The sequence below is a fragment of the Pipistrellus hanaki genome (assembly GCF_964339955.1).
Source record: "Pipistrellus hanaki genome assembly, chromosome: 6".
Taxonomy (NCBI): Eukaryota; Metazoa; Chordata; class Mammalia; order Chiroptera; family Vespertilionidae; genus Pipistrellus; species Pipistrellus hanaki.
The window spans coordinates 73544026-73560873 of NC_140508.1; the positions used below are offsets into that span (position 1 = coordinate 73544026).

The window sequence follows — 16848 nt, forward strand, 5'->3', positions numbered from 1 at the left end:
CTTTTAAAACCTGTTATCCGAGCGGGATGTATAAATACGTCAAACGTAAACAATATCGGGAACGGGTAGGACGTATGAATACATCCTGGAAGTATATGTTGCGCCCTGAGAGAGACGGTATATATTTTTTGTAATCTTTATAATTGTTTGTAAAATTTATAATTTTTTAATTCGATGTTTCCATTTTTTTGTTGGTATTCTTTTCTATTTGTTTGTAATTTTGTATTTTCCTTTGTGCTTTATATATTAATAAACGAAAAAATATATATTTCATTTATTTTAATTAAGTATAAATAAAAAAATAATAATATAAAATTACGTCCTCTGAGTGTGACGTACTGACACGTCCTAGTGAAAGAGTATGCACCCGTTGTACGTTGTGTAATTAAAAAGGGAACTCCCCAGTTAACAGGTTAACAATTGTTTTCTTCTGTTTCCATTTAATGAACAGTCACCTCATATGATAAATGATCCTGATCACTAAAGAGTGAGTGTGATACTGTAGAGTATTAGGGATTTAAGAGGTCTCTTATTTGGCTTCATGTGGAATTCCTCAAATCTTGCTTGATTTTTAAAATTTTGCATATCTTGTTAGGATACCAAGGTATCTTATAGATGAGGAAGGCCTTTGCATATCCACCCTACTTTAAAATATTGTTTTTTTAACTTTAGATTTCTAGTTTATTAGGTGTCTTTGACCAGAGAATATAGCCTGAAAATATCTTTATACTTTTTAGACTTAATGTTTTCCTGATAGTCAAGTAAATTGTTATTTTTAAACACATATTCTCTAGTTATAAGAGAACATGGCACCAGATTTTGTACCTATATATTAAGTCTGGTTTGTTGGTTCTTTTATTAGCTTTGTGAGGGAGTTTTGTGTTTTTTTTAATTGTATGACATACTACCATACACTGACCAGCCTGAAATAACACAAATTTATCATCTCACAGTTTCCATGGGTTAGAACTCCAGGCTTGGCTTAGGAGTCTAGTCAGGGTCAACAAGAGGAATCAAAGTGTCATCTGTCTTCCAGTCTGGAGCTTGAGGTCCTTGTCCAACCACATGATTGTTGCAGCGTTCACTTCCTTGAACTTACAGTACCAATGTCCTCATTTCCTGCAGACTGACTGTTAGTGGCTGCTGTCAGCATCTAGGGTCCACCTACATTCCTTGCCAGTTGACCTGCATTCATAGTCCCCACTGGAAAGTCCCTTGGGTTGACCGTCTCTCAAACTTTGAATCATTTTCACCAGGAACAGCCCAATCTCTTAAGGGTATCGCCTGATTAAGTCAGGCCCACCAAAAAACTGTAGGTAATTTTTTATTATTTTTTTTATTTTAGAGAGAGGAAGAGAGAAACATTGAGGTGAGAGAGAAACATTGATTGGTGTCCTCCCATGTGCACCCCAACCAGGGACCGAACCAGTGATTTGGTGTGTACAGGACAATGCTCCACCAACTAAGCCACACCAGCCAGGGCTTGACCATTTTTATTACCTTTTTTTCCCTTAACTTTAGTGGACTCTTTAAAGAAATACTGTGTATGATAATGAAGGTATATTTCTCCAAACATTAATTAATTCCTTCAAAATTAACTCAATTTCTTTTACTTAATTTTAAAATACATAATTGGTATAAATTTTTTATACTACTATCTGTACTTTTCTACATTGTTTAAATAGTTTTGATAGGCGTGTATTATTTTTGCAAATCAATAAAGCAATTGTTGAGAAATATTTGGGAAAATATACTGTAGCACAGTGGTAGGCAAACTCATTAAGTCAACAGAGCCAAATATCAACAGTACAACGATTGAAATTTCTTTTGAGAGCCAAATTTTTTAAACTTAAACTTCTTCTAATACCACTTTTCAAAATGGACTCGCCCAGGCCGTGGTATTTTATGGAAGAGCCACACTCAAGGGGCCAAAGAGCCACATGTGGCTCATGAGCCACAGTTTGCCAGCCACGCCTGTAGCATGTTAAGCATAACTATGGAAAATGTCATCTAAGTACCTTATATCATTTTAGTATTCCTCCAGAAAACTTTTGCAAAGTCATGCTGAAATAGTAAACGTTATAAAACTAATCCCATATGTATTTTGTTTTAGGAAGAGGAGTGCGCTTATATTACATAGGTGGGGAAGTTTTTGCTGAGTGCCTAAGTGATAGTGCAATCTTTGTGCAGAGCCCCAATTGTAATCAGAGATACGGCTGGCACCCTGCAACAGTGTGTAAAATTCCACCAGGTATGGATACAACAACATAAATAAAACTTCTTTTCTGGCTGCTGTTAATTTTAGGAATCAGAAGATGATTTGCATGCTTGTATTCTAATATGTGTAGCCCTTTGAAAACTATTTTCTTACAATGGTACTCTTTTTACACAATTATTATTATTATTTTACTTTTTTTTTTTTTCCATCATAGGCTGTAATCTGAAGATCTTCAACAACCAAGAATTTGCTGCTCTTCTGGCTCAGTCTGTGAATCAGGGTTTTGAAGCCGTGTATCAGCTAACTAGAATGTGCACCATAAGAATGAGTTTTGTGAAAGGGTGGGGAGCAGAATACAGGTATGAAATACATATTCAGTTGTTAAGTTTCCACATACTTCTTTTTTTTCCTGCATTCTTTGCACAGTCCGGAGTTCACATGTATCTGTTTTCATTGAAGTTATGGAGTCAGTAGATCTTTATGTGAAATAAAAGAAAGTTGAGGCCTTCTAGATTCAAAATATAGTGAATTTCTGTTGCTGGCATTATAAAAGATAGGATTGAAACATGTATAGACATTCACTGTAACATAATACAGGTTGTTAAATACCATAAAAAGGGTGTAAAGGAAGGATGATGTCAGTTCAGTTCATAGAAGGAGGTGTGTTTTCACTGGAGTTCAGTGAAGGTTTTTGGTAGAGATAATGGAGATCATGTACATTCTAAGAGATGTACAGTAGTAGTCATAGCTATGAGGGTGTGGCAGATGGTGCTTCTGGCAATAAAATAGCAGTTCAGTTTGCCTGGAGTGTATAGAAAATACAGAAGAAGAAGTCTGGACAAATAAGTTGAGACCACCTAAATATAAAGTTAAGAGTTGGAACTTGATTCAGTAATAGAAGGGGGTACTTATTAGGTGTCAGGCACTGTGCTTGTTTTAAATGTAGTTTCTCATGTCTTTCAACATTGCTAAGAATTTCTGTTACTATCTTTATGAGGTTGCAGTCTTTGTAAATAAAAAAAATGGTTCAGACTTATTTGGAAATAGGCTTACAAGAGATTTGATCATTTGCCCAAGGACACATTGTAAGTGGTAGAGACAGTACTTGACGGAAGTTCTCCTTGACTCTTACCTTCTTTAAACATAGTGGTACCAGTTACGTAATTGAGTTTTACAAAAGCACATTTGTCATCAAGGGGTAAGATAGATTACAATAGATTGGATTCCACATCAAAGAAAAGGATGACTTTCTCAGCATATTAAAGGATGGAATTGTAAATAAAATACTTGACCTTTCTCCACGCCATTTGCTTACTCTTTGAATGTCTACTTAAGAAGATGTTCATATAGTATAGCAATAGAATTCCGCAGTTTGGGCCCTTCTTCAGAATTTATTTCATTTCATTTGGACTTGATTTCTGATCTTAAGTTGTGTGAGGTGGTTAGATTTGAGGTCTGTTGGTTGTATACTTCCACAAAAATATATTCTGTGCTGTATATTTATATCCTAGAATGAAGACTTCCCACTATTTTGTCCTAGTTATATTAGAATAATTCATTTTGTGACTTTGCTGTAGTTCTCTTTGCTTTAACTATTTCCCTTTTGACATGTGATACGTCTCAGAACTGCTGAATTCCTTTTTTTCCTTTGGACTTGAATTGATCTGAGTTGATATTAAAATTAGATTCTAATAGTGCTATTTGATATGATGTTTTCAGGTCAGATCTTTTTTTCCCTTTCAAGTGATTAGAATATTGCAGAACGTGGTAGAAATCAGTTGAATTAAATATGAATAGATTAGAAAAATAGATTATAGGTCTCCCACTAAAAGCAGTTTTAATTGGGAAAGAGAGATACTGCCCTTCATTTACTGTGGACTGCCATTCTATAACCTAGAGGTCATTTAAAACCTATAATTATGAGAAGCAATAATATACAGTATGGCTTTATGGGTGTAGAGTTAGGTACATCTACTTGGATAATTAAGAAGCTTTCTTAAAATTTATAAATCAAAATACCTATGTATCTGTGAACTGTGGGTAGTTACCAGGAATCTTATCTTTAATGACTTTGGAACTGAGGAGGTAGTTTGTACTTCAAAGTTGGACTTCTAAAAACAGTTTTTGCGTTTCTTTAATGCCAGCTCAATTTCCAGCATAAAGTCAGGAATACAGTAAAACGAAATATAGATGTGTAAGGAATTAATATTTTATTGAGAAATAAGTGAACCAGTACTGGAGTAACTAAACAGATAGAGGGATGAATAATGCCTCAAGTGCAATTTTGTGCCCAAATAGATATAGTGACAGTATTCTTAAACTTTTTCTACCCTTCAGTGAACTAGATTAAGGATTTTTTCTCTAAAGGTTAAACTAATATAGTAATGAAATGATCAGATTGAAAACAAACTGGAAAAAAACAAACTTCAGCAAAAATCCAAACTTCAGCACATAGCAAAATCAAAATTAAAAGATTTTGGCAATATGGCTGCCAAAGTTATGATCCAATGGAGAGATGAAAGGCAATAGAAACTGTGTGAAGAACAAAACAAAAAGAATGAAAGGGAAGATGAGAAAGGGTCAGTCTTGCCTATATCTCATGGCAGTTTGTAAAGTGTGCTTGTGCAATTTTAAGCTGCATAGATATTAGTAGACATAGTATCTAAATCAAAACAAGGCAATGAGGGTTTGTCTCAGTGGATAGAGCATAAGTCTGTAGACTGAAAGGTCCCAGGTTCCATTCCAGTCAAGGGTTGGGTCCCCAGTAGGGGGCATGCATGAGGTAACCGATCAATGATGTTCCTATCATCTCTCCCTTTCCCTTCCTCTCTGAAATCTATAAAATAATAATAATTTTTTTAAAAACAAGGCAGTGAGTCTATTCAAATCAGATTTGAACTATTGTGTTTTGTGTGTCATATTTTAGGAATGTCTTAGTATTTGTCTCAGACACTGAGACAAGGATTCAAGTGCAAAGTGTTTGTTCAGGAAATGGAGGAAACACTGGTAAGGAAGGAGGAAGTTGGAAGTGAGGTAGGGGAGGGAAGGCAGCCAGTATCATTATTAATCCATCTACTATAGCGGGTGGGTCACTAGTTTATTCCCTGAGGGAAACTTTGGAAAATGGTAAAGAACATTCAGAATTATCCCACCCAGAGGGAAAGGAAACAACATTTAAATGCCAATTCCTTTGTCATTGCTTGAAGGCTGCTCCTGGGAATATTAATTTTCTGGCACTTCTAGTCTGCTGCACATGTGGACAGAGCCAAGAAGTTCTCAGGCAGATAAGTGCAGACACCTGCAGTTGGAAGATGTCACCATCCCGTGGTCCATGGACCAGTAGTGGTCTGTGAGGTCCAAAGGATGGCGAACCGCTAGTCTGGAGAACACTGAAAATTCTGAAGGGCATAATAGAGCACTGAGACCCTCTGCTACAAAAAACCACATCCCTTTAAATACAGTTTTAATATATTGAGCATGTGTTGCTTGGAGGTGAAATGTTGATAATAGCCTTTTCTCATGTTTGTAGGGTTGTCACAAAGAAGCAAGCAGATTTACTGACATATATTAAATAAAACAACTGAAATCAGTACATAGAAATGACAGGATGTCATCGAACAATTTATGATTCCCAGACAATAGCTCTTTTTGTTGAAGTAGTAAGGATGTTTCTTATTAAAAGTCTGCATGATGTTGCTAAAAGGGATAGCATTGCTCTGTCCAGGAAAGTAGAACTAGTATAACTGTTAACATTTTATGATAAGCATGGGTCAGAATTATGTTTTGGTATACTTTAACCTTATTCAATTTAGACTTCATATGGTATTTGAATATCTCCTGTCCTGTAATTGTTAAATAAGTAGGGTAACTATATATTCCTGTTAGCATGGGACAGTCCTGGTTTACGTCTCTTGCCCTGGCATGATTATTAATAGTGACTAAATTCCCTCCTAAAGGTGTCCCATTTTGGATGGTAAATAATAAGGTCACCCTACTAATTTTAATTTAAGGGGAAAAGAATGTTTTTTATAAATCATTTTAAAAGAAAAATGTCATTGAGAATATTTTGTTAGACTTTGAGGATTAAATAATTAGATACCCAAATTTGTTCAAAAGAATTTAGGTTTCAGTATATACCACTTTTTACTTTATCTAAAATCTTATTGCATGTAACTAAACATACTAGTCATGTTCTCTTAACTTCATAATTATTTGCTTGTATTCTCTTAAACAGAAGGCAGACAGTAACAAGCACTCCTTGCTGGATTGAACTTCATCTGAATGGACCTCTACAGTGGTTGGACAAAGTATTAACTCAGATGGGATCCCCTTCAGTGCGTTGCTCAAGCATGTCATAAAGTTCCATCACCAATCCAGTCCCATCAAGAGACTTACTGTAACAACTCTTCTGTCATAGTATTTGTGTGTGGTCCCCATGGACTGTTTGTATCCAAAAATTCAACCAAGAAAACAGCACTTGAGGTCTCATCAATTAAAGCACCTTGTGGAATCCGTTTCCTATATTCGAATATTAGATGGGAAAATTAGTGTCTAGAAATACCCTTCCATAAAGGAGGAAGAGAAGATTTTAAAGACTTACTGATGTCTTGTTGGGCATAAAATTGAGTGTCCCAAAGGCTTATTAATAACTGTAGTAGATATGTGTACAGGTAATGTATCATGATCCAGTATCACAATATTGTGCTGTTTATATACATTTTTAGTTTGCATAAATTAGGTATGTGTGTGCTGCTTTTTGATTTAGGCAAGCTTTTATAAAGTTACAGTACCTAATCTGTTATTCCCACCTTTCCGTTATTTTTGTGTGTCTTTTTTAATATATAATATATATCAAGATTTTCAAAGTATCATTTAGAAGCAGATTTCCCTTATAAAAAAACTAATTTTCTGCCTTTTACCAAAAATAAACTCTTGGGGGAAGAAAAGTGGATTAATTTTTGAAATCCTTGACCTTAATGCGTTCAGTGGGTCTTAAACATTTGTTCTTGTTGGTTGGTTGGTTTGTTTACTGCTAAATTTCTATAACAAAGCCTTGCAGAAAATCTTTTCAAACCTCTTCTCCATTCCTACTTTTGTTCTGGTACAAAAACAGAATAGCATGCCATCCATCGCCAGTAATGGTTGCACTGATAGTGCCAGCACCAGTTGCTTCTGGTGTACAGTAAGAATGCATATGGAGTAAGTTGCTTTGTCTTACACATTTCAACAGGTAATACTTGACTTGTGTGACCTAGCAGTCTATTAATTTATCCTTACACCTCATAAAAATATACATAGGTGGCAGTTTAATTATTTTCAGAGATATGCTACAATTCCATTTATCCTTTTTTTTTAAAAGCCAATCTATAGATGTAAACACTTTTTTTAAAAAAGGTATTTTAAATGTTTCAACAGCAGACGTAGTGCTCTTTGATTTGAGTTTCACTTGATTTAGTTACCAGATTATTTTATGAATGGACCTTTTGTAAATGTAATTGCACCTGCAGAATACCTAGAAAAGTGATGCTGAGGTGTGGTCAGCAGATAAGGGCCATCTGTTTTTAAAATATGTTGTATTCAATTTATAAAATCACTTATTTTACATAATTATTAATGTAGAATTTTAAAAATTTGGGGAGAAGCAGTCTAGCAACTTTTTAAGCTTATAATCACCTACAGTCTGAGCTGTTCCTAACTACAATAAAACTGAATATACGTTTGTTACTATTATAGAATTGACCACACTTTATGCTCTGCAGTAAGAGGAGCAGAAGCTTTGTGGGTACTTCATTCTGCAGCAAGTAACTCTTAGGTCTAATGTGAAGTTATTGCTGTTTAAAGATTACTTGTTTGCATCTTAGTAGAAATGAAAAATAACCACTCCTAGTCCCCTTCTAGTAAATTTTTATATTTTTAGGATAAATATCTTAAGTACTTGTTTTTTTGAAATCACAGTCACCTGTTTCTACAGGTGTCATTTTCAGTACTTTCAGCATTTGGTTGTTTTCTGTTAAGTATTCCTCATTTTCAAATATTTGTGTGTACATGCATGTATTCTTGTAAACATGTAGTAAATTTTTACTTAATCAACAAATATTTATTCCTCACCTGTTATATGTGCCAGGAACTTACTTAGCTTTTGGGTAAAGTTGAACACTATAGCCCTTTATCAGTTTTTTTGTATGTGAAGGAAATAAATAGGGTGATAGAGTATTACAGAGTGAAGGCTTCTCTAAGGAAGTGTTGCTTGCACCAACTCTTGGTGTGAGAAAGGAGCAAATGGGCATTACTGGCAAAGAAAATGGCATGATATGCAAAGGCTCATTTTAGAGGAAACTCATTAGTTATGAATGCTTTATATGAACACCTCTACAACAGATCCAAACTTGAGGATCAGTATGGTTCTACAGTTTATCATAGTTGAAGGTGGCCTTATTTTGTGATAGACTGTTTCATTCTCAGTAATATTTCTTCTTCGTCAAGCCCTTACTCTAAAGTTCATCATTTGTCATACCATTTAACAACCCCTTCTTTAAATTGGCCTTGGGCAAGTTTTCACCATTATGGTGTCTGGCTGCTTGTTTCCAGACTTCTTGCTGCTCACTAATTACTACTTCTACAGGACATCTTTTGATTTGTGTAAATGTCCCACTTATTACCACTGCAGATCTGCTGGAGATAACAGGGGAATCTCTGCCCTTTGCAGGTGTTCCTTGAAACTTGGGAGCAGTTCTGGGGACAGAGAATAACTTGGAAACTGGTGGAAGGTCTTGGCAGTCTCTCTTGCATTGATATGTTAATTGAAGCAGTGCCAATCACAGCATGCCAATATGGAGCTCAGCTCCAGTTGCAATGGAATTCTGTGCCACCAGAAGCTGGGACTCAGCTCTTAGGAGGCACCTGTTGTATTGAGCAGTTATATCTGTCGAGCAGTTGGCTTTATGGTGGTGACTACATTTTTGTGAATATATTTAATGGTCACGGTCATGATTGTTTTTTACTTATAAATTATTTATTTCTGGGATTTTCCAGACTATGATTGGTCAGGAGTAACTGAAACTACAGAAAGCAAATCATCAGATAAGGGGGGGACAACTATAGTTAACAGAAAGGCAAAATTATCCCATGTACATTACTTGTACAAATGTTTTTAAGCAATACCGTACCTCCCTAAAGTTTTTTTTCAAGATATTGAACCCAAAAAGCATTTGTTTATCTGCTTTTCTTCTTCATATTTCATGTGGCCCCCAAATATACAGCAGTTTCTTGGGCTGTTCAAAATTCAAATTTCTTAGAATATTTTAACCAAAGAGCATCTGCAATGCCCAAGTAATAATACCAACCCTCAGCTTTTTCCCGTATTTGCTTTTTTTTTTTTTTTTTTTTTAATATATTTTATTGTTTTTGTACAGAGAGGAAGGGAGAGAGATAGAGAGCTAGAAACATTGATGAGAGAGAGTCATCGATCAGCTGCTTCTTGCACACACGCCACTGGGGATATGCCCGCAACCAAGGTACATGACCTTGACTGGAATCGAACCCGGGTCCCTTCAGTCCCCAAGCCGGCGCTCTATCCATTGAGCCAAACCGGTTTCGGCCCGTATTTGCTTTTTAATGGGATGCTGTTTTTGTATTCTGTATTGTCTACAGTGGCCTCTTAACATGGACCCTTTCTTTTTTCCCTCCCTTTATAGAAACAGCTTTCATTCTTCATGTGAAATCTCTTCTTTGTTGAATTTTGTCTTTCTTTAAATTAGCAACATTATTTAGAACTTCACAGTGCTAGTAATTTCTTCAACTCAAAGTGAGAATTGAAGGACCATGCTGTCTGTCACATTTAAGTGAATGGTGGTTTTCATAGTGGATTCGAGTCCATAGAGACACCTTAGGGCTGGTGATATGCCCACTGCTTTTGGTCTAACCAGTGGCAGTTTCATTTCAATTCTATATTAGAGTTCAAGAGAGATTTGTTAAAAAGTTTTATTGCTTAAAAAATCGTTTGAAAAGTTTGTGCTGTTTAAAATTAGAGAAAACTGGATATCAGCCCACATTTTGGAATAATTCTTTGTTCTTTTCTCATCCCACTTTAAGGAACTTTCCTGATTAGGTTTGAACTAATTATACTAGCTATACATTATGGTATACATTTATTCAGTAAACATTTAATGATGCCTATTCTTTACCTAGACACTGTGATAGGCATCTAATAAAAGGGTAATATACTAATTAGACCAGACATCTTTCGGTCATCCTTCCAGATGTCCTTTCTGACAAAGCCACAGTAGTGGGGGCCGAGGCCGAAGCAAGGGAGCAGTTAGGGGGCAACCAGGCCAGCAGTGGACCAGTTAGAGGGTGAACAGACCAGCAAGGAGAAGCAGTGAGGGGGTGATCAGGCTGGTAAGCAGAGGCAGTTAGGGGGGCGATCAGGCAGTGAGAGGTTAGAAGCCAGCAGTTCCAGATTGCGAGAGGGATGTATCTGTGGGATCGGGCGTAAATTGGAAGTCAGTGCAGTACTGGACTGAGGGACCACTCCCCAAAACCGTGCACAGATTTTGTGCACTGGGCCTCTAATTGAGTAATAAAAAGATAACTAGGATTTGGTCCTGATCGTCAAGCTGTGTTTAGCTTAGTCTTGTGGGAGTTACTTTCTCTCTTGGGACCTGTCACTTGGCAAGAAGAAAATCTGCCTAGTTTTTCTTGAAAGCTAAATAGTCTTATTCTGTATTCTTACTCTTATTCTGTATTCTAAGTTTATATTTGCAAGTTGTGAATGCCTGGGTTGTTTGTGTGTTTTGTTTTTGTTTTTGTTTTTTTTAACCTTAAACTATATCCAATTTTGCTTGATTTATTGGTCTTTTAAACATTGTCAGATTTTCTCTTTTGTTGTTAATATTATTTTAATTTCACTTGATTTGAACCTTTATTGTCAGTTTCATCAAGACTAAAACTTTGAAGATGAAATACAATCAGTCTAATATCTTGCTAATTAAAATCAAACAAGAGTATATACCCAGTTGGTTTCTCTACCTCTTCCAAAAACTGTCCAAATATGCTTTTAGGATATTCCTTCTTTTTAAAAAATAACTAATTACTTTGAACATTCATCAATAATAGGGACCCTCCTGGTTGATGGTGGGATATAAAGTAAACAAGACAATCTTTACTTAAAACTTGTCTCATGTGCAGTTGCTTTCATAACCAAACATTCCAGTTTCACAGTTTGCCCCACTCCATTACCACCCCCACACCACGCCCCGTATCTCTTTAGATAACTTAGTAGTCTGTGGACATAGAAACACACTATCCTTTTCTTTTAAATTTTACTCTGATCTAAGGCATTGATGTCTAGACATAACAAATTATTGCCTATTTTCATTTTGCCATGAGCTTTTACTTTGCTAAATCCTTTATAGTTATCAGCTAACTTTTATTCTTGCTCCCCTTCTCTTGAGATACGTCCCTAATGGTTTTGCTGATTGCTCTGATTATTGCGAGTTATGTTTTATCAGCGTGCATCAGAATGTTTCTCTCCTTTGACTTTTACAGAAGACCAAAAAGGATGGTGCTATTCATACCCAGGGTCCTAATTTCTTCGTGAAGGTTGATGTTCAAATTGGCCCATCACTTGATGGGAGAAATTATCTAGTTTAATGTCTTTGTGACTAGCAAGTGGCATGTCATCGGGTTCTATTTTAACTTATGTTTAGGTTTATGAACTTTTCTGGCAGCGCAGGCCATGTTTTTCCTACAATATTGGCCCTGTTTCCACCTTGGAGCACATTGGTTTGTCACATTTAGCACTATCAAGAATAATGACGATAGTGTGTGGTCTCTAAAGGCAGGCAGAATATTATTATTGAGTTCCTTTCATGTCTTCCTTTTCAAGCTTCCCATGGATATTTTGACTGTTCAGACTGCTTTGTTTTATGTATGGGGATTGTGGGACAAATGATCTCTGGGTGTGGAATTCCTGTGTTTGTAGCCTAAGCCAGGAAATGGGAACTATACTAGATCTAGATGGCCTTTATAACTTGTCTAACGTGTTCACATAATTCCTCGAGTAGTAACTGTTTTATCTTGGATATTATAGCTAACTTTATAGATAGAATAACTGCCTTAAATCTTTTTAGTAGGAAATAAACTATATAATGTGTGTGTGTGGATTTATGTATACATACATGTACACTCAAAAACCTTAACGTAAGGATCATTTATCTGCATATATTTTTAAAATATTGAATGCTTCTCTTGCTTTACTAGAAAGTTCTTAATTTGCTTGCAGACATTTTCCTTTCATGGACAGACCATCAGAGTAATTATTTTTATTCTGCCAGAGTCCTAATTTGATGGTTCAGTTACTATACCGTTTTTTAGGTATAGTGACAATTAAGAATCATAACGAATTCATTAACATCAAATAAAGCTCTGCTATATATCCCATAATTAAATTATTGTAAATTCACTGGTCTCTGGGAGGTACTAATTTAGAGTTAACTTTTTAAAAAATGTTAGATGGTGGCTCCCCACCACCTGCCTTTAATTATTTTCCCTTTGGTATAAAATAGTTGCTTAAGATACCATGGGAAATACCACTACCACATTGAGTTCTCTGGTATTTAAGGGGACCTGGAAGATTGCAGACCTGATTTTCTTACCTGTGCCCAACAGAAATGGCTTTCTAACGTACTTTCCGTCATCTCTGATTCACATAGGATCTGACTAGAGTATATTAACCCCAGTTAATTTCAATATCAATTGCTTTGCTGCCGTGAGATCCATAATAGACTCAAATTTTCACCGGTAGTTGAGATGGAGGACCCCTTGTAAGAATAATGCCACTGAGAATGGGAGTGAGAAGGCTTCATTAACTGTACACAAAGGACTTTTAGATTTTTCTTGCAAAAATATTCCTGAAAAATAATGTTCTCCTGCCCTCCAAGGAGAAAAAAAATTAAAAAGTTCTTAATTTATCCAAATTTTTCAGTTTGCTTTTCTGATTTGGGGATAAGGATTTGCTTCCTATTTCTAATAAAAAGGTGATAATTTATGGAATAATGAAATCCACAATATATTGATTTATAAGAACAAAAAGTAAAGTTTTAGAATTGTATAAATAACATTTTCTATTTCACACTCTACTGTTCTTTCTCCCTCTGGCTTTAAAGCATTTGGCTATTTACAATGTTAGTCACTGGGGAACTTGGCATATTTCTGGTTCTATATTAAGTTCTACCCTTTACATTACTGCAGCATAGAGCTGGTTCTAAACATTTGTCTGTAGGAAAAGAAGTCCTACTAAAGTCTCTTTTCTTCCAAAGAGGTTTTCCTAAGAAAATACCTGTCACTTCCATTCAAGTCCCATTTCTTGGCAAAATGCAGAACCCAAATTGGTCATTTCTTAGATCACCTTTACCTCAGGCTTCATTTTTGCTTTTTTGACCCTGACCTTTAAAGCATAAGTATTTGTATATTTTTATTAGTGATAGTGAAACTGTGACACTAACCAATTTTATACAAGAGGGCAAAGCAAGAAAAACTACAGAGATTAAGATGAAAGTTCTGTACTTGTTGAACTAGATCACAGCATTGTAGGCAAAATAAACCTTCCATATCTTAGAATATTCTTTATGCCATTTCCCCCCAAGGCCAGACGCTCTGGTGGAGGGAGCACTGTTAAAAGTAACATAATTCAGGGCCTTTGGGTCTGAGGGAAATAATCTCCAGTTGGTGGTAGTCTTCAATATATGAAGCAAGATATGGGAAATGATTCGCAACAAGTGCTTTCACCTAAAAAATCGTGAAAAGACATAAAACTGGATTATTCACTTAGCTCTGAAAATTTCAAAAAAATACAGCAAATTACTGTATAATTCTGGACAAAAAGAATTGTTAGGATTTGTCAGAAGAGAGTTTGCAAGAATGAACCTATATGCACTGTTCACAAATGTGTTGAAGTACTACCAACTAGTCTTAAAATTGACAACTTTAAGATATTTATGGACTCCTATGAGCTGATGTCCACATAGGTAGATTTATGCTCTTGAAACTTTCTCTTTTCTCTAGAGATACCAAGGGAGGCTTGAGTGGTATTTTTAGGGTGAGCATTTGCTCTGGTGTGCCTGGACCTGGGGTTCTCTGGATGTGGAACTTCCAATTCTAAACATGGGAAAGTTCTAGGCACCCCAGGAGCTGATCACCCTATGTATTCTTGTGATTTACCCTCAGTCCCATAAATGGCTGTAATAGTTGAAATGAAATACAGCTGCCCTGTGACTGTCAACGTTTCCAATACTTGAATATGTGTCCTTGAATCACTTATTACTGTGGATGGAATGTGAGATTTCTTCTAACAACAATAGCTATTAACACCAGTTGGTAATGAGACTAACACTTAAGACATCCAAGGAAGGTAACTAGTGGTTTAATGAAGATAGAGAAGAGACAACTTAGATAGCTAAGTTCTGCAGATCCTGTGTGTATATTTAAGTACCAGTTACATTTTGATGGGGTTAATGTAATCTGAAATTTAAATTTTTCACAATGAAAATTAAATGAAAACTGGGTGGATTTCTTCTCTCGTGGGAAAATACGGCCTTTGATACTCTATCCTCTACATTCCCCAGACTTTTCTGGCTAAAAAAGCCAAAATGTGGTGTTATATATATTTTCCATAAATGTATTGAGATTACTAAATGCATCAGCCACTGGCAGGTGAATGAGCTGGTTGCCTGATCCAGACTGAGCAGTGCCCTCAGTTTATAGCCTCCTACTCCTCAGGTGCTTACCAGCTAGAACACCGACCACGGGAGGTGAGATTTTTTTCTAATATGGCATTAATTTTGTAATGCAATATGATGGATGCAGAGTCTGTTCTTGTTTCCCTCTAGTAGTCTTCAGATACTGCATTCTCTGTGCACTGTGATGTAGATGGTAGATGTATTCTTTGTAAGCTTTAATCCTGTGATTGTCAAAAGTACGATGTTCCATTTTTTAAAATTAAACAAGCTGAGGCTTTATTACAGCTGGTTTTCAATTTAAAATTGTGGAATACTGATTTTCTTTCTCCCCACCCACACCAAATAGTTTATTTAAAGTACAAAAAAAAAAAAATAGTTCTATTGATACTTAAGAAAACATTGCTTAAGTATTCTGTGATTTCTGGTCAATTTGTGTGTGTGTGTGTGTGTGTCTGTCTGTACATGCTTTCACTTTTTACCTTGTTTGCTCTCTACCTATGTTAATAGTACTTTCACCTTTGAAAGTTCAGGGTTTTTTTAGCATTAAAACGAAAAGCCATTTTTGAGTTGCTTATCATGTTATTATGTTACTAACTTTTAATTGGTTTTGATTTAATTTGAACTTTTTTTTAGAAGGGGTTATATTTTGCTGTACATGCCCTAAATTATTTGGAAACAAAAAAGTTCTGTGTGTGTATTTCACATAATGGAGGTCTAAGAGTACATATTTTTTTTTTAAGTTTGGTATTATATATGAAATTAATCCCACTCCCCTGACAGATAGATATGCATTGCTTAATATACCCCCCCCAATACATAGCAACTCCCCCACAGTGCTAGTAAGTTATGCATTTTAGTTAACTTCAGAGTGTGCTTGTGCCAAATTAATGATCAACTACTATAAATAGACTAGAAGGTAAAATTCACATTTGCTCTTAAAATGTACTCTTCACAAAAATACAAATGTTATTTTTTAGACTCCATTGAAAATATTAGATGGGAAGTAGTGTAGTCATAATTAGTTCTATCAATATCGTGAAATAATTAAAAAAGTTAAAAAGACTTTTTAGATCAATCAAACTTCCTGTGTCTTGCAGGAGCTCAATTCCTAGGATAAATAAATAATTTTCTGGTTAGCAGACTGTTTTCTTCTAACCATTTAAAACATAATACTTCAGGATACAACAAAAGAGACCTCAAAAGCTTAAATACACTACCCTACTTGGCATTGAACAGCTCAGGGATTAGCACTTGTTCCATCAACAATTTTGTATTGGTGGGAAACCCATTTAAACAAATTCTAGTTTAAATGGTTATACCATATTCCTCTATAAATGCCTGAAAGGAATTTTCCAACATTGAACTTACTGTATTGCTTCAGTTGACACACAAGCAGAGATTCTTTTCCACTGTCACCTCTCCCTGGGAGCATCCTGCCAATCAGCCTGTTGTGACACTTGTTATCTGCATAGGGTGGTTTCTGTAACAACACTCGTGTCTAATGGCACATTCCTCAAGAGGCTGAAGAGTAGGGGAGGAGTATTATGTTGTAAGTTTGGGCTTTCTCATGGCTAAATGTTTTTTTTTTTCTTTCTTGTTTCAGAACAGATTGGAAGCCCCTTAGTGGTGGGAAGCAGGCATGTCAGTATCAAACAGGTGTACCCCAATGCAGTCTTTTTTAACACCAAAGGGTTGAAACCAGGTTCTTTTGCTACTCAAGAACATAGTCACACCATAAGGTTGTGTAGCTTTCTTTTTAAGAGACATTCTTTTTATCAAAATATACAAGATGAGCCCAATCTGAAAATTAAGTTCACAAATGTAGGAATTCAGAAGAAAATGTGAAAGGGGTACATCAAAGCTATTTTCTTACAGTAAAAGTGGTATGGAAAT

At 35.7% G+C, this 16848-nt stretch overlaps 1 protein-coding gene across 3 annotated transcripts in view; it reads left to right on the forward strand.

Annotated features, from left to right (window-relative positions):
* SMAD2 (SMAD family member 2) overlaps positions 1 to 15518 on the forward strand; it is a 66906-nt gene extending 51388 nt beyond the window's left edge. For all 3 annotated transcript variants that reach the window (XM_084887053.1, XM_084887052.1, XM_084887054.1), the window contains 3 exons: positions 2114 to 2251; positions 2433 to 2577; positions 6453 to 15518. In XM_084887053.1, coding sequence (XP_084743179.1) covers positions 2114 to 2251; positions 2433 to 2577; positions 6453 to 6576 — 407 coding nt within the window. In that variant the 3' untranslated portion in view covers positions 6577 to 15518. The remainder of the gene's footprint in view (positions 1 to 2113; positions 2252 to 2432; positions 2578 to 6452) is intronic.
* Positions 15519 to 16848: the final 1330 nt, after the last annotated feature.